Genomic DNA, 23941 nt, shown 5'->3' with positions numbered 1-23941 from the left:
TTTAATTATGTGCATACTATGTTATATAGTTACTGGTTTTTAACCCACTGAGGAATCAATAAATCTAATTTCTAATCCTGAGTGACAATTTTGTATCACCTGCTAATGTGTACTTCGGTGCAGTACTGGCTGCAAATCTACAAAATCCTTTTTTCTTTTTTTTTTTTTTAAATGGAAAATTTAAAATGAACTATGCTATAGAAAAGCTCAGTTTACACTGGTTTAACTAGAAACTGAACTGGCAGCAGAACTGCTGAAGCATCTCACACAACCAACATTAAACACTGATTATTCCTGTCAAACTGTGATAACCTGAATGACCTGACGCCACCACACCCCACCCACCCCCCCCAGCCCTGTGACAAAAACAATGCAGGCATATGGATTGCTGTGTAAAGAGTGATGGGATGCAAACGACTTAGCGATCACTTTGGCACTTGAAACAACTATATGATGGTGCAAAAAACCCCCTGAACAATTATGAAATACTTTTTAATTGGATTTTTTTTTTTCTTTAAGTATGCTAAAGTGTATCATTAACAAAAAAAGGAGAATTAAGTTCTACCACACTCTGTTTTTTCAGGTCATGGCTTGATTTACAGCTGATACATAGCTTTGGATAAGCACACAGGGAAATTCTCAGCTATTGTTTAGTTTCTCTTAATACTAAAATTCTCATGTAGCAGACATTGCAATACCAGCAATATTAAAACTGCATTTACACTATTACAAGATGTGAGTCTCAACACCAGAATCACAGTAATAGAATTGCAGCACTGATCAGTTATGTTAACCCTTTTACTTTTTGATAACCATCAAAACCACCTTCCATGGTACTATGCAGGACGTGTTGCCCTTCCCTCCTCAGCCTTCTGTCTCCCTTTTGTTATTATTTGCTATTATTCCAGAATCCTCATGGGTTCCGCAGGTTTTTCTTTTTTGCTTCCTTTGTTTTCATACTCCATGCTGCTTTTTTCTTGTGTGCTTGTGTTTGGTGGACAAAGTTCTTGCAATGCCCTTTCAACAACTTCTTGCTTTACTGGACTGCTTGAAGAGTCTTTTGGCAAAGTCATCTGCAAGGCACACCATAAAGCAGTACGAGCCTTGCGTGTGGAAGCAGCCAACTCTCTAATGGCAGATGCCAGAGCCAGAACATCTACAACAGAAAAAACAGGTTACAAGTTGAAGTAGTATACAAGCCCGGTAACATTAATACATTGAAAAATTCTGTAAATTTGTTCAACCTGTCACCGGTACACAGTGTGCTCGAGAAATAGCTAATGTTGTACCCTGGTACTGCACTGGTTGAATTCCATCAGTTAGCAATCTTCTCTTGCAAATGACAGCTATAACATCTCACACTAAGAACAACCATAACTGTGTCCAAAATTCAGTAGCATAACCATCACACCTGCGATACAACAATTAAGCCCATTTAATTAATGCTATCAGAGGTGACTATCTACAATGATACTCAATAAGTACAATTAGCAAAACTACCTACTCAATTCCAGCCAGATGAGCTTGATACAATCCTTTTTTCCTCCTTTGTCTTCCTTTCAGCAACACCGATACCCACCCAGAACTCAAAGAAACACGCATCTCAGTGAAAACCAGACTAAAGGCTTTTCTATACGTGATTTAGATTGTGCTTAGACACCTAACAGCACCATAGCCCTTCAAAAGCATAACAACACTGCAGATGTTATCACTAACTATAAAAGACTAACTGCAATTTTTCTAACTACTAGTACAATACACGATGGTTCAAATAATGCTTCCATAAACCTTTACTACAAAACATTACCAAAAACAGTTTGTGGAATTTATTATTTTTTTTTTGTGGGGGTGAAATGATGACTATCTGCTTCCTGGCTTACGCTTGGGGCCAGTGTCACATTACACAATTGTATCAGTAATTTTAGAAGCAGGTTTGCACATAGGACTATTACTTTTAAGGATATGACATCATGCTTGACACTTAACTTGTGAAACCAAAACATTTTGATTCTTTACAGCTTATCTTTCCCTTCTAACAAGGAAGAACCATCCCATACATATTGCTGGAAGCCAAAGGAACCATACACTGACAGCTTCACCACAGGAAATAAGACAGTATAGGAGAGTGCTGAGTAAAGATCCAAAAGAGGATGGGCGTGAGGCAGGGAAAGTGCATTCTACTCTGGAAATCGTTTTCTGAAGAAAAATAGTATTATCTTTACCTCTAACCCCCAAATTCCTAAGTATATCAGCTGCATGATCATTATACTGAACAGCAGGTTATCAGTGACACTGTGCTATTAGAAGGGAATGCAATTTGTCTTAGTTTTGCATTACTTCTGCAGAAGTACTTAACTACTGCTACAAATTATTCTGTCTTTACTTCAATAGAAGTTGGGAATCGCGAAACAATTTCTGTGGTTTTGTGATTTAGATAAGGTAGGTAGATACAATCAATTAACATGGCATCAACACTTTTTTTTTTTTTAACTTTATAAGCTGAAAGAGAAGACAGACTAGCAATATGACTGCAAAAATAAATTCAACTTGTTTAAGAACAGGTACATTTTTACTTTTAGGACAAACTACTTACGGTTATATAATATCACTGAACAGTTTTTATTGTTCTCTTAGTCAAGAGAAAAACATTTCAAAGTTTAAACTGATAAGAGAAAAGCAGAAAAGTAATTTAAAGTCTTTAAAAAGTGACAGATTTAGACGCATTTTCAAACTTGCGTATTTCAAATGGCGCAGTTTCACAATTAAGTCTTTGAAAAAGCTTTTAAAACTACAGGAATGGCAAGCAGTTACCTTTCTCATTATTATAACGTGGTGCTCCTTGTCTCTGCGGATCAGCAGCATTAATAATCTCATCCTTACGCCTTGCCTGCGTTACCTGAATGACTTCCATATGGCGTTCCAATGTAGTGGATATGTTATTGTGTACAGGGGTACCACGAAGCCTTTCCATTTTTCCTACTAATGTGAGCACCTGCCAGACATGTTGAAAATAAGAAAAATGGCAAAGTATTTGCAAATCTCCATTAAACAAACATAACAGCAAAAAGAAACTAAGGAATTACGGCTCAGGAAGGCTTACCCTGGCTTGTTCTCGTAACTGGTCGACAATCAAACGATCAACTCGAGATGGGTTAGTAGGAAGTCGGGACACAGGAATGTTATTTGAGCTAGATATGCGCTTTCCTGGAAAGTTTCTTGCAAGGTCAGCCTCAGTCTGGAGGGGAAATAAATTGCCGTTGTAAATGTTTGAAATTAGTACAATACTACAATCCAAATTTTTAGGGCTGTTTAGAATTTTCAAATACATTAGAGCTGTTTCCTATTTTTACTTCCGACTGCATTTACAGAAAAACGTTCCCAAATATTTGTCAAGATGGACAACCAGCTGCTGTAAGAATAAGAATACTTCTCTAACTCAGCTCTACCTCAGCATACAACGCTCAGCAGCAACACTTAGAAACAAAGCTGTAAAACTTTATTTTAGCTAATCTCAGACACAGACCTAGGCAAAGAAATTCTTGTACTCCAAGAATTTAAACAGTATGCCTCTCACTGCATCTCTCAAATGTCACATATTAGGAATATTAACAAGAAAAACAGGTGAACACACCAGCATAAATTGTATCTGAAGTGCATCAGGATTAAGCTAGATTTAACACAAACTGGTATTAGCTCTGAAAGAGTCATCACCACAGCTGCCAAACTCCCCATTCAGAAAGGAACTGGCTAAACCACTATACAATGCAGGCAGCGACTAAACAACATCAAACCTATTTTTGCATAGGAACTTCTTACTCTTGCAGTAAAGAAGACACAATTAGCAGCTGATTCTCAATCTCCTTCCCTCTTCAGCATACAACGGATTTAGGGGAGAAAGATTAGGTACCACACTGCAGTTCAAGGCAAGGTTAAGTCCACAATCATACTACGAACATTCATGCTGAACATACTATGAACGTGCATGCTGAAAACACATGCTGAAGCCCTTTTCTCTTTGCTTTACTGACACATCCATATTATTTAGTCTCTGCCCTCATCTAACATGAGCTACAAGAGCTGACGGACTCCACTTGCATTCATCTCAGAAGCCTGAAGGATATTCAGAAGAAAAATGGATGGAGAATGCGTCATCAATTCATATAATGGCATCAGGCATTTAAAAATCACAACTGATAAGCAATTCACAGTACTAATCTATATGCACATTTAATATTGCAGGCAACTCCTAACGGACACTTTGTAGAAATTTCTTAAATGTGAGATCGCTGGAAAGTGAGATTTATAAAAGGAAACTGGTAAGTTCACTGTCACCATGAACTCCAAAGCAGCTGCAATGAACAAGTTCATGGGAGTTGAAAGGGCTGACTGATTAGACAAGCTAGACAGAATTAAATGCAAGTCCTGCTGGGGGGTATTTCTGTCTACACTCTTAAGAAGTAGGTCAAGAATATCAAAAGGGTGAGAATCACCGTTAAAAAGTCCCTTCCTACATATATATATGTGCAGGTGAGCTATCGCATTCTCCTAAACCGTAGCTACAAACAGGGATTAACACAGTGCAGGCGTATTCCTGTCAAGGCAGTCAGGATGCAGCCATCCCCTTTTGATTTGACTGTAGGAATGAGTGCCACGCTATGGCAGCTGGCTTGTGGGACTGAGAACAGTTTATATCCATAAATAAAGCTACCTGCAGGTGTATCCTATAACTGCAAAGATCAAGGACTGAGAAAGCCCAAGATCATCACTAGGATAAAACTGGTCACTTAAAATGGACCAGATCAAATTAGTCAGTTAAATCCCTTTGATTATTAAGAACACAATATGAAGATAAACAGTCCTCCTCTAGCGATGAAAACGCAAAAAACATATGAGATTAAAAACTATGGTTCAGTCTTCCCAGATGACTTAATTGACCCCAATCCTGCATAAGCAGGTTTAGAACAGCCTTCTGTGCCACCACAGAAAGTGGAGGAGTTTCTGAAGACACTGCTGTCTCAGCCACACTGGAGTAAGAATCATCAACACCCTTTCTGGCTTGTGTAGAGAATTTCTAGAAGACTGGACAGGCAGAAAGGAGTCTTGCTGAAAGGCATCAGTAAGCAAATAATGTAGGCTGTTCTATTTACACTTCCAAGGTCTCACAGTTGATGCTGGAAAGAAAAAGATGCTCTCCAGAGATCCACTCAGGTCAGATACCCCACTCTTTTCTCTAATGACCAGGAGTCTTCTCCAACACGGAGGAAGTAGACAGGCACTCAGTGCATAATTAGGACCAGGGATTATTGACAACCTAGTTTCCAAGATCTGGTATGGAGTTCAGAGATTTGACTCCTCTTGGGAAAGCATTTCCTGCTCCTTCTGAGCGCAGAGCTCCCATTCCCAAGTGCAATAGATTTATCAGTAGCATGATCCCTCCCTGACAACAGTTCTTATCAAGAGAGTTTGAGGCAGGAAAGTGACTGTAACAAGAAGTGTATAAATTGAAACTTCCTTTGGGAAAAGTCACATGTATTCAAAACACTGTAGGTTTCATCTACAGCCATGTACAGGATGCTCAGGATGACTACTTAAGGGAAATAGACCACTATATCACTGACAGTAAAACAGTAAACAAAACAAAAAGACCCAAAAACCACAGAAGTTTATCTCCTTAAATGACTGTGTAGGAAAAAGGAGAGTCTGGGTTTATAATACTTGAGTTAGATTTAGCTAAAGAGAAGCAGTATGGGACAAGAAAAGGAAAGAGATCCATCTAACCAAACTGTGCAATATGAACATTTAGACCATTAAGGTGCATAAAACACCAGTACTTTAAGTACCTGTAGTAGTGAGGGCCCTGCCATATCCTCATATATGGCTGGTACTAACTAATGATCTTTTATTGACCATATAAATGAAAAACATCCAAGCTAATGATAAAATTCAGTGCTTTGGACAGTGACACTGTTGTCACATTTGTTGTAACAAACGTTGTAGGTTAACAGAGAAATGTGTTAGCAGCCCTGTCTACGGGAAGCCTTAGAAACTGAAGTTCAAAGCCACACATGATTTAAAACGAGACATGCCAAACAATGCAAGCATTATATTCAAAGCAGATGTCGTAGACGGTGTTCTAGATATTTAAAACCAACAATATCACAACAGAAATCTCGCCTCCTAAAAACAAGTGACAGCCCCAAGTATCTACTCTCTATAAATGGTTTCATACAATCACCAGCTTTGATCGGAAGTTATTGTCAGTTGTGTTTTACCTTCTTTCTCTCTTTCTCCAAAGCTCTCCACTGCTCGTAACACTCCTCCAGTCGGATATGAAGCTCATTAGCAGGTCCACTGCGGTTTCTTGGAGGTCTGTACTTGTTAAGCGGTGTTGGAAAGGCAAAGTATGGCGCAGCTATTTCCCCACAAAACAGATCGCTGATGAAGGGATTCAAGTGGTTAAAGTCATCATAATGAAAAAGATCAGCAAGTTCTGAGAATGGAAATGGTGATGGAGGAAAACTGAAGTTATTTGCTGATGAAAACAGATGGTGATTAAATGGAAGAAAGTTGGGATTTTGTTTAAAATCAGACATTAATGGGAAAGAAGGAAGAAAAGAAGGATTGATGAAGTCTGACACGCTACCACCATTCTGTTCATGCTTTTTTGGGAACATATTGAACTGCTGACGGTTTGGGGTTGTATACCCAAAATGAGGAATCCAATTCTTTCTGCCTCTTCTATCATCTTTATTACTATTTTCTTGGGTCTGCTTTTTTTGAAATCTGTAGTATTTTTCATGGTCTTCACTTACGTTCTGCTGTGTTAACCAGTCAGCCGAAAAATTAACGGGGAATTTACAGTTTTGCCCCTCCTTATTAGTCAATGAATCATGCTGTGATCGTCCAATAGGTTTCATTTGCTTATGATTTTCTGAGGTGAAATTAGAAACTCCCAAATTATTAGAAACACCATTTGATATTTGTAACCTTCCATCTTTCCTTGAAGGGAGGGCAGGTAAGATCTGTGAGTAGTAAGAGGACTGTGTTATAGACTGATGGGTGGGAGAATCACCAGACGTGGTTGAAGCCCCTGAAGATGACCGTGGACTTGCCACCACTTGCTTTCCATATGTGATATCTGATGTAGCTGTCAGACTTGCCATTTTCCCATCCAGCCACGCACGTCCATGGTACGGTGAATAACTCCCATTTTGCATAACATTTTTTACGGATAAATCATATTCAGATACTTTATGAGAGCATTCTTTAGGACCAATATCGATCCTACATTCATCATTATTAAAAGCATCCCCCAAGGTAAAACTACGAAGACCATTTTGCACATGGGTTTCCTGTGGCTTTCTGTTTGTCCCTCCTGAAAAATTATTTTCTTTAGGGGCTTGATTGAAAAAATAAAGCGATGGATGAATAGATGACTGCAATTTATGAGCAGCTGTAAAGTTTTCATATCTTGTAGAAAACAAGTGGCTGTGCTGGGACACTTTATCCCAAGAGTCATCAACAGGCCGACTGGAAAGATCAGGGGAATATTTAGTTTGTTCTTGAGCATCATTTTTCAGAACTTTGCCTCTTGCTCTTTCAGTTTTCCGGTACTCTTTCTGAATGCTAGTGCCTTCTTTTATTCTGCTCTGAGAAGAAAAAGTGCTAAAATTGGAATAAATTTTTTCATAGTCTCCATTTAACTTCATGTGGTCATAACCACACAAATGCTGATTATGGTCTACATTTTTAAATGAAAATCCTTCTTGGTGAATTGTATTATTATTATGCAAAGAGGAATTTTCAGGATAACTGTTCTTCAGTATATCATCAGGCTGAGTGCAAGGGCCAGATGGAGAAAGCCAAGACTCTATGAGATGAAGATCTTCCAAACCTCTGTGTAACATCTCCACATCATGAGAATTCTGCAAGTGTTCCTGATAGTAGTTCTGTGTGCCCATCAGGTTTGAAAAATCCTTACTTCCAACAGAGTGCTTCGACGAGAGCCCTGAGAATTCAGCATTGCTTCCAAGATCAGGTGCCCACATAGGTGGAAACAATCTTGAAAGAGAATTCCTGTAACAAAGTTAAACAAGCCTCCTGTAATGACATTTCTTAAATCGAAACAGTTCACATACCAGTTGTTTTCCCTGTTACATTACTGGCTAACCATATACAGCCCTCCTCCAAAATATACGGGGGGAGTGTGGAATATTCCCACTGCAGTTGAGTAAATGCTATGTGAAACCTGACTACCAATGCCATTCTCTAATGTTTATAACATGTATATTCAGAACTGCGGAGTTTATTTGATTTAATAAATATTTTAGATTTTACTGTATTCAGTCAACTCCTTACTGGTTAAAATCAGATTTACTTTTTTCCTCCCTTAAATACTGTAGGCTGATGGAAGACTTTAGAAAATTTGCATTTCTAACCATTTGTTGCCTTTTTTTTTTTTTTAATGGCAACTGAAGAAGAACACTTCTATATTTCAAGGAAATTTAGAAGACTTTCTTCACTGAATTTCATGAAAGAATTCCAGACGTGTATCGTACCTGTGTGACAAAGGATGTAAAAAACCAACGCACAACATGTAAGAACTTTCAAAACAAACTTACCAATCTGTAACTGGTTCTGGCTTGTTTGGCTCCTCTAAAATGCTTGACACCAGACCAAACATATCAGGGCCACTGCTAGAATAAGAAAGATTTATTGGTGCCCTGAAAAACAAAAAAACACTAAATAAATAAAAATCTCTTTCTCCTAAACAGAACAGGCAAAAAGAAAACTAAAGCACTCAACCTCTTATTTTAGCAGCATCTGCTAAGGGTTCTGAATCTAATTGTATTTTCAATACCCATATACAGAAACATCTTTCTGCATTTATGAATTCTATAGCCTAAATGAAGCAGAACAATTTTCTTAACCTCTTGCTGCACCAAGCTGTTACGTGAAAAGACAGGAGCAGCAAAAGATAACAATCTTGAGGATTCTAATTTTTCTTCAAGAACTACTATTTCAATCTCAAAAGAATGAAGATATACCTAAATTGAACCACATTTTAATCCCCTTTTATAAAGGATTTGGTCAAAACTTTATTAAATATTCCTGATAAATACTAAAGGTGTTCAACCGTCACTACTCTTACACAAGTCCAAATTTATCTTTTACTTCAGGTGCAAAATGAGATCTTTACAGAGCTGTCTAATTACACCTAACTCCTACTCAGAAGTTAATTAAAAACAGAACATTGTTAAGATCTCTTTCCCTCTAACATGCATTGTTTTGCTTCAATAAATTTCAATCATCATCCTATTCTCATTCAGCTGATACACTAGTGTCCCTGAAGATCTCTCAGTCTTCCCTGGTGTCAACTTACTTGAACTACTCATCTGCTAGTGCCTCCACATAATTATTCACATGATCTTGCCAATTAACAAAGACTATAGAACGTGGAATTAACTATTAAGACTATCAATTTGTTAATCTCTTGCCACAGTGAAAATTAGCCATTTACTCCTTACTAGCTTTTAAGACCTCACCACATTCTGACTTCTAACTACGCTAATTATTTACTTTGTGACCACTCAGTTTCCTCTGTAAGGAATCTGGTCTGTGATTTTGTTTAGGATATACCTAAGTGCAAAGATTCGTGGAAATGTTTTATGGATGTAGAACTGTAATTGGTATTTGATAGCTGGATTTTCTGTGTCTTTGTCAGATGGCTTTTTTTTTTTCTGAGGCCTATTTACTTCCAGTTTCTGCAACCAACTGGAAATCATAGATGAAAGCTTGTGACATGGAAATTAAATATAAAATTACTGGCCATTTTAGAACTGTGGACAGAGCAGCAGGAAGCTGAGTGGACTACAAAAGAAAAAAAAAAAATCCTAGGAAGAATAAGCATAGGACAGCAGCAAGTCTAAAACTGCTCAAACAAATTTTCCAGACTAGACAGAAGTGAGATGAAATGTTCAGCTGTTTCACCTAGTACATACAGCAGAAACACTACAATGCAATTTGAGACAGCAGAACCTGAATCCATGACATTCTATTTCTTAATGCAGTCACTTGTTCAAACAAGGGACTAGAAACACCTCCCCGCCTTCTGTCTCAAGCCAGTACTGTTCACTACCAGTAATCTGAAAGGAAGTAACTTGTATCATAAAATCCTGATCACCCTGAAAGGAAGGATACTTCCCATGAAACATGCTGACACACATGGAAAAGAAGTCTTCTGGTGTCCAAATAAAGTATCCTCCATCAACAACAGGACAACCAAAGTTAAAAAACAAAAATCCCAGTATAACAGGCATTCAGTTTTCTCAATTCCAAGGTAGGCAGCTATTATCCTTTCTGGTTTGGTACCAATAAACGCTTGCTGTAAAAACCCCTCGATTCTGCAGCATCAAGGAATCAAATCTTTAGCTGGTAGAGCCATAAGACAATCTACTGCCTACCAATGCAGAGCAACATAAAAAGAATCCGTGAAAATAACCAGCACAGGGGAAAGGCAAAACCATACCAAATTGCTTGCAGCTGTACCAAATAGAATACTAATGTCCAGCCTGACACAAAGTTCGTGGCAGTGAGCAAGCCTGCCCCTGCAGATAGAGAAGGAACAAGAAACCAAGACCTACAGCTCCCTGGCAAAACTTCCAAGGTACTGGTGGGAAGAGGAGGGTTGCAGAAGATGCAAGAGCAACAGGCAAATGGAAATGGTACTTTTCCCACATCTGTGTCCTGTTCCAGCTCTTGTGATTAACTCCAGAACTGAAGGTGAGGACACGTCCATAGCTTTTGAGAACAGAAATTAGACAGAACTATTGCCTTCCTTTGGGAAGTGTTCTGGTTTCGGCTGGGACAGAACTAATTTTTTCTTCATAGTAGCTAGAACAGTGTTGTGTTTTGGATATAGTAGGGGATTTGGTATGAGAAGAATGTTGATAATATACTGATGGTTTTAGCTGTTGCTAAGAAATTGAGGACTTTTCAACTCCCCATGTCCTGCCTTTGTGCAGATGCACAAGAAACTGGGAGGGGGCACAGCCAGAGCACCAGACCCAAACTGGCAAATGGAATATTCCATATCATACAATGTCATGCTCAGTACAGAGATGCAATATTATGTTTCCGACACTTGGCATTAAGACGGACAGAAGAGAGTGGGAAGCCTAATACGAAATCATTGTTTATGCATTTCTAAAGCTGGTATATTTTTAACATGACAATTTCAATTGCTGTACACAAGCCATAAAATGACCAAGACGAAGGAGAGAACCAATTATTTCAGTTGGTACCCCCTATTTTCTATAATCATTCCCTCTTCCTTGCAATCCTCTTATCATTCATGATTTTATAGAAATCATTCCACTGCAGAACTGACTTATCAAAACCACAGTTCTATTTACTCTCCACTAACATGGAAGCTTTCAAACCCCTGTCTAGCCTTGCTGCCCTTCTCTGTACCTTTAGTAATTTTACTGCATGATTAATATTGGATGATCAGAAGTACCTGCAATAGTCAAGACTTCAGTACATGATTCAAGTAACAAAAACCCTCCGCATGCAATTCAACATTCAAAATGGCAAAAAATATAAAATCGAACTTGAGTGCATTAGATCAAGTGCACAATAAGACAGTCGGGTGACACATTTTCAAGAGTAGCTGTATGCATATTTATGCTTTCAGTGGTAGAGGTACCACTTACACTTGACCTATGTCTAACACTCTCTACGTTGTTTATGTTCCAGGAAATAGTCTACATTATCAAGCAGGATCGTTATGAGCTATGGTACTGAGAAATGGAAGGCATGGGAGGAGAATGGGGTTTTTTTCCCCTGAAGGAGTTTTCAATTACATATAGCAGTTTCTCATTTCATTCCCTGAACTTAACACTCTTTCCAAATTTTAAAGTGTTTTTACGTGTAAACACACACATCTATACACACACAGACGCCCTACCTTTTTTCACAACCTCTCCAGTAATTATCATACAGCAAAGAAAATTTATTGAGCGTCTAGTTATCCCATAAACTCTTCCTAAAAAGATCCAGAATCCTATTCATTCTGCTCCGTAACAATTTCAGTGTTCCAGAACACCAATGTAAGATTATACCAATGTCCATACCGTTTCTTTGTGCAGTCTTGAAAAGAAGTTTTTGAGCTAATATCCTCTCCACATGCTGACCAGTTGCTATAAAGACGGGAAGATTCTAGCGGAGGTGGAGTACTAGTAGTAATTGCTCCTAATAATGGGGAAAATAACTGAGTGTCCATTTTTTGTTTCTTGTTATTTACCTACATTGAAAAGAGAAGGAAACATTTTTAACATTAGAAGTTTATGCATATGAACAGTAAAGGCAACAAAGCAAACCCTTCCTTTTATATCTTGAGCTAAATAGTTTTTCAGGAAAATGAAACGTAGCTATGACAAAAGGATACAGCCTAAAACTTGTTCTTTCCCCTGCCTTAAAATAGTCCAAATCTGCCAAATGTATAAAAATAAGTAAAAAATAAAAATTACTTACTATACAATAATAGAAATTCTCTACAGATTTCACATTGTAGGTGTTTGCATGTCACGTTCACAAGCTCAGAATCTTCTAGCCTATATAATTGGAAATGCACGTGTTACAGACATACACATCCCTTCCGAGAAAACAAAGGGAAGAGCAATTATCCCTGCTATATCCCTGAAAGCACAGAATATTCCAACAAACACCACACGGTAAGCAGGGAGGGACATTTGTAAACTTCACAGAGCAAAATGTGGGTAAGAAAATTAATTTGTCTTTAAGTACTGGTCCAGAAAAGAATGTTATAGGTCAATTATTTCTTCAAAGAATAAATAATAGGAAATCTAAGTAACATGGGGAATGAGGTATCTCAACTAGGAACTGCCGCAATGGAACCTGTGATTGACAAAGGTTTAAGCAGAATATCAGAAATCTACTTTGAGTTGGAAGGGACCTCTGAGGTCATTCTAGCCTAATTCCCTGATCAGAACAGACCCAGTTAGATCAGATTACTCGGAAATTTGCCCATCTGGATTTTGAGATCCCACCACTACCTCTCTGGGGAAATTCTTCTACTGCTGTCCCAGTTTTTGGGGAAATAAAAAAAAAAAAAAAAAAAAGAAGAGTATTGAAAATAGTCTGAACCACCTTTTCTACATAAGGCAGCTCTGCACACCCCTAAGATTTTCTCTGTTTCTTCTCCTGGCTGATCAGACACAGCTCACTTAGCCTCTCCTTGGACATCCTGCACTCCAGCCCACAGTCATTTTGGAAGCCTCTGCAGACTCACCCCTGTACCCTTCTTGCACTGGTGAGCCCCAAACTGGACACAGTATCCAGTTGTGGTCTTACAAGGGCAGAAGAGAGAGATAGTAACAACCCTCACCCCACTGGCTATGCTCTTGCTGAGACCGCCTGGCATAGGGGTGGCCTTCTCTGCTGCAAGGCCACACTGCTGATTAATGTCCAGCTTGACTACCAGGACTCTCTATCCTTGTTGATTAACTTCTGAAAGTTTGGCTACAGGAGTAAAACCTCAAGCTTTCTTGAAAAAAGAAAAAAAAAGCAAACAAATTTTATGATAGAGAACTAACAAGCTGCCCTTGAACTCTCCCCTAAGTAAAGACGTCCAAGTCAAGACGAAGCAGTTGTGGTTCTGAAGATAACATTTGGAAGATGCAGAAAAAAAACAACCAACCCTCAAAAAACCAAAACTACAACAAAAAATTCCAAACCTCCCAAAACCAGATTTACCAGTAGCTGCAAGAGGCTGTGGGACTGAATGCAGACTGCAGCTAACTGTAGCATCCAGCTCTGCACATTACACCTTCCTGAAGAGGCCAGTAATTAACAAAACTGTCTTAAATTTACTAATCGCTTCTTTAAAAATACTAATAATCTCCATCTTTAGCCCCCAAAAGCACATTAAGTTACCACCATACTGCCTATTAATATATGGACAAGAATGCCTGGGAGAAGGGAGAGAAACTGCAGATTAAATGACTGCAAATTCCAATATATTTACACATAATCAAGACCAACTCTGAAGCCATGGGACAACCCACAGATTGTCTGACGATCCCCAGCCTCACTTGGATGTGTTAGTCATCAAGGTTAACAAAAAGCAACAGGTTAATAGAAGGTGATGTTCAGCATGTCACTCCTCTAGCAAATGCCTCCTGCTAAGCGGGTTTGTTTGTGTTTCCAAGTCTCTCATTACATACACAGAGAAGGGCTAAGTGCTTGGCAGTTAATGAACAGGAATTTGCAGAGCTGCTGCTGGCAGATATCCTGTGCGTACAGCCCAGCAGCAGGAAAAATTCTTGAACATACCACAGAAAAAAGTGTGGTTAGCTTACTCTAAGACCCTAACGTGCTGAACTCTGGATACCTGGCACCTGAGGATAAAGAGCAAGAATTTTTCATTAGGGCTATGAAGATAATATTAATTTCTGTCACACCATTCATCGTAAATACAGTTAGAATAGGTACAAAAAGCCAGCTAAAAAAAAAAGTTTTCATTAGGATGGTGAAGGTAGCCATGGATTCAACACATGAAACCATCTCCTAAATCCTTACTGAATAACTGCAGAAAGACCTCAACCATGTTCTTATTAAATTCCTTCAAAAGGCTAAAAAACTGAACATGAAAAGAACAAATGGTGCTACAGTGATGACTGTATCCTCATACTTAAAAACATGTAAACTGATCTACTAAACTCCTATTTTCTTGCTTCTGAGATGAAAATTGCACTATTGTGCAATTCCTTGACACTATTGTGACTAGGAATCATCTTGCCAACTCTGAGACTGGTGGTTACTATTGCAGAAATATCTGAGCAAGCTGATAGAAAAAATGGAGGGTTTAAGGGAAATTTACACTACCTGAATACAGCCTTATGCATTCAGTCTGTCTAGAGTCACTTTAAAAGTGTTTTATAGGTAGAGCTTTTTAAAAGTTAGAGTTAAGTAAATTAAACAAACAAAACTTCAATATCGATCACTTCACTATCTCATGACCCATCATTTTAACAGAGGAAACGCTGAGTTAATTTAATTTTTCTCCCTCCACTCTTTTCTCAAAAGTAGAACGGTAAAATCTTGCTTACTAAAAATCCTCAGCTGTAATTTGATTTAGTGAAAGCTCTCACAAACTCAGAAGATCTCCCTTCCTCGGTCTTGTCTGAAAAGGCACCTGGCCAAGTGTGCTCCTACCACGAGCAGGACAGAACAATCCTTCAGTGATTTTTCTTTTTAATTAAAAAAAGTTGACACTGAGGGCTTATCACTTGCTATAAACTTGTCTTACACATCCAAACAAATCCCTATTAAATAACAGAATTAGAGGTCCTATAACCCTGTAGAGGCTAGACACACACTCTGTAATGTTCCATACAAACACACCGTCAATATCTGTACCATTAGAGACGGGAACAACTTTCTGACCCAGTGCTCATGTGAACTCTGACCCTGCAGAAAAGGTTGGTGGTGTCCAAATTATCTGCTACAAATGACTTCTGAACCACACATAAGTATCATTTAGGAAAGCAGTAGCTGACCAAGGCCAAAATTTTAGCAACAATTTAGCAGTATCAACAAGCACATGCCAATGCTGGGGCTCTGGTCTTGTTTAGTCTGCTAGGAAGCAACACACAGAGATAAATTATGCTCCTTGGCTAGGGTATAAAATACTTTTGCATAGATTAAAAATAGGATCTGTAACTAATGGATCTATCTTTCCTTTTCAGAGTCATTAATCACCGCTAATGTGAGTTGTGCAGGACAATGTGACCAAAGATCAGTAAAGGATGTACTCCATGTACCCTAGATACATCCCTGTCACTCAGCACTTCCAAAACACTGGAGTCTGTAGTTCTACCTAGTGAAACAGGATTTCAAAGTAACTGAGAAACTCTTGTCTGCGCTTTACATACAAACTTTTAACAAGTTACAGTAAAAAAGAAAAAAAGGATAAAACAGTGTGTTGTTTCCTACTGCTTGCTTTAGTTTCGAAATTCTTTACTGAATTTCAGATAGTCGTAACATCTGTAACTGGCTTTGCAAAGAAAGACTGGCTGCAGAGGCACAGGCTTGTTTTGCTCAGAATTCCAACCTTAAAAATCAATGAACAAAATGCTGTCTCTAAAAAAAATTTTTAAAATAAAATTACAAGTCCTACAGTCTTCAGTAGGGCTTTTACTTCATTCTTTCCACTCTGAAAATCATGGAAAAGCTACTGCTCTCACTAAACTACCTCTTAAAACAACAAAAGCTTATGACATTTAAAACCTAGATCTGTTAGCTCAATGGATTTTTTTTTTCTTTCAAAGCATAACAAGACACAGCTTCTGTTCTCTCCTGTAAAATGAAGTGTGCATGTACTAAACTCTTTCCCTGCATACAAAACTGAACACACTTTTTTCCAAGACATCTAACTCTTATTAAGTCACATCTTATCTTCAAATGTACACAGAGGGCTTTTAACTTCTGCAGGTAGCTCATCACAGCTGAGGAGTAAGCAAACTGAAGCACCGACCAAAAACATCTACTATTTCCAAAAGCTTCACGCAGTTCTTTGTGTTTAGAAGCTTTCCCAAAGTTTCTTTTATTTGAGGAAAAATAAATGAGTAGAATTTCATCAGTATAATGTTAACATTTCAACTATAAATACGAAACAAAACAGTATCAAAGCTATTAGACATTGATATTGTTATGATATCTGTGACACGAGACCTGTGCTCCACTCTACACCGACTCCTTTTTTGCTACCTGGGTCCTCTGTGCTTCTGCTTTGTCCAGGCTGTGTACTAAGGATTTTTTTGTTTATGACATAGTTTCACTGCTCCAGCAGTGAGGGCAAAGACCTTGAGGAAGTCTGTTACTCCCTCACCCCTCCTACTGCTATCCTGCTCCAATCCAGTGCCAAGCTAGCTCAGCTGCCAGGCATGTACAGGCAGAGAAAATCTACAGATCTCAGTAAAGGACTTGTTAAACAGTAAATTGCATTGGAAACAGAGAATCCTGCACAGCAGAGCTCTCACAACACCTGAGATTGGAAGGGACCTTTGGAGTCAAGGCCCCTACTCACTCAGAGCAGGTTGCACACTCCTTGTGCAGTCAGGTCCTGAGCACTGCCAAGGATGAATAAGACAGAAGACACACAGAAGTGCCAGCATGCCTGCCCTGTACCTTCGGACACACACAGGAGAAATTTTCCACAGAGAGAGGTTTCTGCCTCACCACCACTGTTTGAGATGGGCAGCCAGGAGACAGATCTGTGACCTTCTGCAAATCCTCTGTCTGAAGATTTAACAGCACTGTGAATACAGTCAAAGACTCAAACGCTGTCATTACTGGAAATACTTTGTTTCTTGTGTTGTCCAGGTAAGTACTGGAAACAGTTCAATACTGTAACTGATGTTCTGAGATGGTAATAGTTGCTGACAGAACAGCAGAGGTCCTTCAAACAGACTGGAAAGAGTTTTAGAGACTTCCATAGAGACCGTTACATCATGCCCATTGTACAAAACCTTTGCAAGTGACGTGCTGTATATCTGGGGTACCTCGCTGAACTACAGCATTAGAGGACACAGACACAAAATTCAACAAGGTGTCGCTCTCTTGTTTGGAGGTGAGAACAGCCTATGGCTTATATCAGACTAACAGTTCTCCAAAAGGATATATTATAAGCTAAAAAATAATGTAATAAGAGCTAAATATTTGCTTTATTATATAATGAAAAGGAATTAATTTTATTGACAAAGTCCCACCTTGCAGAAAGTTCTTGATTTTCCAAAAAGCATTTGAGCTAAATCAGGAAAAAGCCTTTTTACAGCCAGTTATCCTGAAACTGGAGGAACTCACTGCTACTGAGCACTGCTTGCAGATGCTTTTTATAAACATCTATTGTAACAGCAGTAAATGACAACACTGCATAGTATTATTACTTCTATACCGAGTGTATTCTTCTCTAGATTTCCTGTCAGGATAAATATTTCCTATTTATTTCTTATTTTTCTTGGCAGGATAAAGCGAACATGAGAAAAAGCATTGTTTTGGTTTTTTTTTTACTTAAGACTTCTAGTAACACCTACTTACAACCATCTTAACCTACACCACACTGAAACGGGTTAACCCATTCAGGATGCACTGCTAGCAATGCTCTGAAACTCAGGAATAAAAAAAAAATAAATCAGAATTCTATAAATTGCCTTCTCGGATTACCTAGGAAATGAACCACCAGAAGTAAACAGGTGACAGGGATATGACAAAAACTAAAACCGGGGGAAAAAATAGGTCAGTTATTTAGCTATCTCGTAATATCAGGGAAAAAATTATAAAAATGGCAGATTACTTGAGACTTCCTTCTAAATCCCAGTTTTATATCAGCAAAAAGGCTTGTTGCAGCAGCAAAAGGAAGTGCACCTTCTCAGTAGTCAAAGAATTAAGAAACTTTTTTTCCGAGAAAAAGGAATCAAGTCTGTCAGACCTCTCAAACAGTTGGGTCCAAGATCATATAAAAAAGCACCACTTAAGGCAGGGCAGGAGGAGAAGTACATTTATAAGATGTCTGTTCAATATATGGGTTCTATAAGAAAAGAGTGAATTTAAGTATATAAATAAAGTATAATACTATTAAGAACACTCATGAGCTACTGGGCATCTAAAAGCATTCATTTCATATAATCAAAGATTTTTTTTGTCTGTGGTAACATCCAGCAGTTGTTCTTCAGAAGACTTTGTGGTAAGTCTCACAAGAGACACACTCAAAACCAGACTGACTGAGGAACTGCTGACTACCATGAACTGAGAATTACTCTCCTGTACTGGCACAAATAGTGAAATCTGCTCCGTATGCGATGTAGCATTCTCTTCGGATGTTGAAATTTTTTTGTTATGTGGTTATTCAATACATTTAGTTAGAAAACCCAACATATCGTGCAAGTATTTATTTCTGTTTACCTAAGCAAATTCACTTTTTGAACTCACCTGCGATTTGTAATGATCAGGGGCGGCACTTTGTTTGACCATGTCCTTGTTAATGGTATACAAGTTCCCTTCTCTGAAGTATGCAGCATTGCTGTGCAAGCAGAAATTTAGATTCTTGAGGACAGACTTAGCCTATTTTAAAGCAAAAAAAAAAGCGATAATTACCAGGTCTGTCAAAGTTGTACTTATTATACATGAAATCCATTTCTAGCAACCCCTCATCGCTCCTCCCACCATCCTCCACGTGGCACCACCCACAGCTCCTCTGGTACCACCCTCGTCACACACATTCACAGAACAGTGATGAGATTACTTTATTGCTGCAAGATCCCACATGACAGGACAGCTCAGCAGATGAGTTGCTGACCACAGGTCGCATGGAGTCCCAGCACAATTAAGCCAGCTGCAGCGTGCTGCACCTAGGATCAGGCAGGCAGAGGCATACTGCCTGGCGAGCCTCCTCTGTAGCTTTATCCTGTCACGCAGGTCCACACCTACCAGGTCAGTACATAAGCTCACCCCATGAGCCTGCTCAACAGCACACATCTGCCACAGAACCGAACGTGCATCCCCATCACATGACAGGACAAACAATCCACAAGTATCTGGGCTTGCACCCATTTAAGGGTTCCACTCCAGACTCATAGCTTCCGTCAGTGGCCAAGGCAAGGTTGGCTCCTGCCACACACTGCTATCCAAAACCAGGGGAGATAAAAGCATCTTCCCAAACGCTCAAAGTAGAATATGGTGACTCCGGAATCCTTCCCTATGCTCTCTGCACATCCATTTAAACCTGCTACAGTATAACCTCCAATGCTTCCCTTATTGAAAAGCAGATTACCAAGCTGCTGCTGCCTACCGACACGCCTGCACTCTGCACGCGTGCCATTCCCCTGACCGCAGGCATTTGCATTACATGAGTCAGCAAAAGTCTGTGCATTACACAAATGTAAGGCTTCATCCTTATGGACCCGAAGCTTTAATTGGTGGAAGCAATGAAGAGGGGAAGGGCTGCTTTTACGATTAAGATAAATCAAGATAAAGTATGCAGCAGCCGCATAATTATATAGATTGATAAATTCTTGAAACTTAACAAAGCACCTGCTCTTCTCCTGAAGCAGTAAAATGGTGTCAAGACTACTCCCATACCCAACTGTGGCTGACCTACTCTGACCTGTTGAAAGGATTTACCTAATCTGATGTCCAATCTGAAGTCTGCTACAATGATCTGTTCAACCCACAGTCAAATCCCTGCTCTTCTCTTTTCCAAGGGCATGCTGGAAGCACTCGAAGAGCTGGAAGAATTAACCCATTTCTGATAGCCACTTTTGTCAGGTTTCCTATAGCATTTCCATCACATGCAACAAAGAAACACGCTCAGACCGACAAGAAAGTCTGCAGCCAGGAATGGGTTGCAGAACAGTTCAGTGAAACACCCATGTAGGTATCTCAACGCTTCTGGGAAGAGCTGAGCTTGCTGCTCTTACGCCAGCTGGTCTTCAGTGCATGTACAATAAACCAGCCGTATTGCAAGGGAAGAGCTGCAGCAATCCAAGCCTCGACACTGCAGAAAGCTCTGTGGCCCACACTGATGGGATGATTAGGTTTCTTGTATTTAAGCTAAAGATAGTGAGCTCTGCAGTGAAATGACTCAGGTGTGCACAACTGCTCCTAGGTGCCAGTTTCATTACATAAGTTTCCTTTCAGAAGGGATGACTAGTAATATCTTTATACCACCCAGGATGATTTGTTCAGTATAAACTGCTAACCTTTATAAACCTGTATAAACTGCTAACCTTTACTGACCTTGTAACTATTTGTGATTTATTAGCTGTTCTGCCAAAGCAGACTTAACACAACCCATTAATGATTTGCTAATCACTACCTCTGTGACACAAGGTAACTAACTATTCCCAACTTTAAAAGTAGGTTTCACAAAGCATTAGTTGATGTCTGAAACCCCAAACAACAAACCATTTATATCTCGAAATAGGAACTACTTCAAGTCATGGGAAACTTTCAAAGCATTGCAGGTGCCGCATTAGGCTTGACAACCTACGTAAGAGTCCAACCAAAGGTTAAAATTTACGCAGCTGTTCAAAAAAAGGTAAGAGTGCTACTACCTCTGTGCTCCAGCCAATATACCCTCTTACAGAAAAATGGATCTGCAATGGTAACACTCTGTGGCTGTCACTCAGCTTTTAGGGGTTGATATAAACACGTTTACTGCACTGCTAGCAAATAATTCATTCCTAGAAAGGCCTTCTGGGGTATCTTCAGGATACGAGGGTGCTACGTTAGAGCTTTAGTAGAAGCCACTGCTCTAGTCAAAGCAGCACTGCCAGCTTGCATTGCATTAAATCCACAAATTAAAAAAGAATTTTAAAAAGGTTCTGATTAAGTACTTTAATATCATGTCCTGAATTTATAAATAGTTTTATTTTCTTCTGACATTGTTCAAAAAGAACTCTAAGCAAAAAGATGAGTGACCACAGCACACCACCAGAAGGAAACAAGCTGTTCCATCGGTAGGGAAAACTGATGACTGGCTTCCCACACGTTCACATCCTACTCCAAGCTCATTCTAAACAGCAGCCGTTTCCCTACCACATCCTCTTGGTCTCCCCAGTCCCTCCCTGCTCACCCTCACAGGCAACCAGCTCAGAGCCCACTCTAAGGTGACTGGATAAGCAGGCCACACCGAACACTTAAAATCACGCGGAAGCCTTTCTCCCTGCGAGGACACGAATATGGATCTCTCCTCTGCGAGGCCATCGACTTCCGTGGCATTTACAGAAACCCATTATCGCAGAGACATCCATCCACCTCTCCCCCAGTGACACTGGATTTGATGGATGGTTCAAAGCTTACTGGGGGAATGACAGACTCCTCAACAATGTAGCCACTTGATAACCTGAAAAAAGCAATCTCCCTGGTCTGTCTTAAGGGTGTAATGCCCACTCATCTTCCCACCAACGCTTTTTCAAATTAACACTAGTAACTTTAAACGAACCTTGCAAATAGTGAGCCTCCTCTGCACATGTATAGACACTCTACTAATTTTGGTGCCTTCCACTCCCACATATCCTGTCCCTTGGTGAAGACAGGGATAATGTTTTCTCCATATACATACTGACTACACAGACACTTCCCACAATCTTCTTGCACCGATCAAACAGAAGCCATAGTAAATATGAAACTTCATTTTGAATTATTCCTCACCTATTAATGGGAATGTTGCTAATCTGAATGCCTGCTTTTCAGGGTAATACAAATAGTATCTTCAAGTGGGTTTATACTGTACCTGCAGACAGACCCAGCATGCATGTGTACACACACTGATGCCATCATGGAAGAGTATTTAAAGTCAGTTTTCTAATTCCACACGCTACAGTACATCTAATCCTCCAGAAAAAAAAAAAAAAAAAAAGAAAAAAATAAAAAAAGAAACAATTTGAAAAGTTATCGTAGTATTGCAGGGAGATCATAAGGTAAGCCCTCAGGTAGTGTAGGTGGAAGTTTTTAGGCTTTCAAGTTCCATAATGAAGTTACATGTGAAAACTGCTGTCAAGTCTGAAGGCCCACACTTCTCTAACACAGCTGTTTTGAACTTCTCTATTTAGGACTAACCACTTTACAAAGCTACATGGCAGAAAGTTCATTAGGTAAGAGATTCCAGTCTGCTCAGTTGTACCTTTATAAAGCATTATCCTTGAAACGGTAGACCAGTACGAGGTACTTCTTCCTGAGCCAAAAAATCCCAAACACATAGAACATTTCTGCAACTTTAATAGTAAAACTTACAATGTCAATGATAAGAAATTAAGCATATTAAACACATGGGAAACCACACGATATACATTTATCCACCAGGAACTGTAACTGGTTACATATGTGCAAGTACCATAATTTTAGCCTTCCTAAACTCAGTAATTTCAGAAATTCAGATCTGTAACCTCCCTACTTAGTGCAATTCTTTGTTTATTAATTTGAAAAAAATAAGGAAAAATTTGCCAGCAGGTAGCTTAGAAACAAAGCCCTGATCTGCAATTCATTTCAGCTATTAAAACAAGTTACCGATACTGTTTTTAATGACAGATTTTATAGATCTTACACACTGTAACCGTGGTCCAAAACCCCAAGTACTTTGAACACTGGAGTCCTACTATTTGCAAGTACTTTTGCACGCAATAAATGACTGAAGCCTCCTGCTCTTACTCTGGAGTTTCAGAGGATGGGGTTTTTTTGTTTATAAAAGTCACAAGACCCTAACCCCAATTAAAAAAGTAAAAACGCCCTTCATGAAACATTGACATGAAATTGCCAGTTGTAAAAGCAGAGAAGACAGCTCAGCTGCAACATGACATTACCCAATAGCTCAAATTTGGGACTGCCGAGGGAAAGTCTTATGAAGGCAGCAAAAGACAGCTACTTTGACGCACTGACCACTAAACAGCCTCTGACATTCAAAATACCTGGTCAGCAAATATACACTGAAGTATCTGAATAATATATTCATGTTCAATGCAGGCTCCATGGAAATAAAAGGGAACTTAATACCATCTACCTCTATATATTCACCTTCACTTATAACTATTAGTACATGTCACGCTTCAGTGTCTCCTGGTAGACAGGGAAACACAAGGGACTATTAAACAAGCAGGTATGGAGTTTTTAAACTGAACTTCCACTCACTTTAGAGTCAACTAATCCTAAGGCAGTTTAAGTACACAATTTGTAGATTATGTCCTTTCAAATGCATGTTGCTGTAAAACAGGATTATTGGTATTAATATACTCTCAGTAAACCTTTTCGTTCAGGAACATAAAATTCCAACTGAATTACAAAATATCTTTCCAGATTCATTTTGACAGATGGACTATCTAGTACAATTTAAACTCCGCTAAACCAAAATGTTTTTTCCAAATAT

At 39.1% G+C, this 23941-nt stretch overlaps 1 protein-coding gene across 4 annotated transcripts in view; it reads right to left on the bottom strand.

The window, feature by feature from the left end:
- Positions 1–366: 366 nt before the first annotated feature.
- Positions 367–23941, bottom strand: part of LOC141957201 (uncharacterized) — a 28038-nt gene continuing 4463 nt past the window's right edge. For 3 of the 4 annotated variants that reach the window (XM_074898215.1, XM_074898217.1, XM_074898216.1), the window contains 7 exons: positions 19012–19143; positions 12135–12304; positions 8622–8723; positions 6273–8076; positions 3101–3235; positions 2812–2992; positions 367–1156 (listed from right to left, as the gene is read on the bottom strand). In XM_074898215.1, the coding sequence (XP_074754316.1) occupies positions 900–1156; positions 2812–2992; positions 3101–3235; positions 6273–8076; positions 8622–8723; positions 12135–12304; positions 19012–19143 (2781 nt within the window). In that variant the 3' untranslated portion in view covers positions 367–899. Of the gene's footprint in view, positions 1157–2811; positions 2993–3100; positions 3236–6272; positions 8077–8621; positions 8724–12134; positions 12305–12534; positions 12617–19011; positions 19144–23941 lie in introns of those variants that run through there. The other variant, XM_074898219.1, reaches the window with a different exon arrangement.

Source organism: Athene noctua, chromosome 2, assembly GCF_965140245.1.
Source record: "Athene noctua chromosome 2, bAthNoc1.hap1.1, whole genome shotgun sequence".
NCBI lineage: Eukaryota > Metazoa > Chordata > Aves > Strigiformes > Strigidae > Athene > Athene noctua.
Note: the sequence above shows the minus strand (reverse complement) of the source record. Positions and strands in the feature narration are given on the sequence as shown.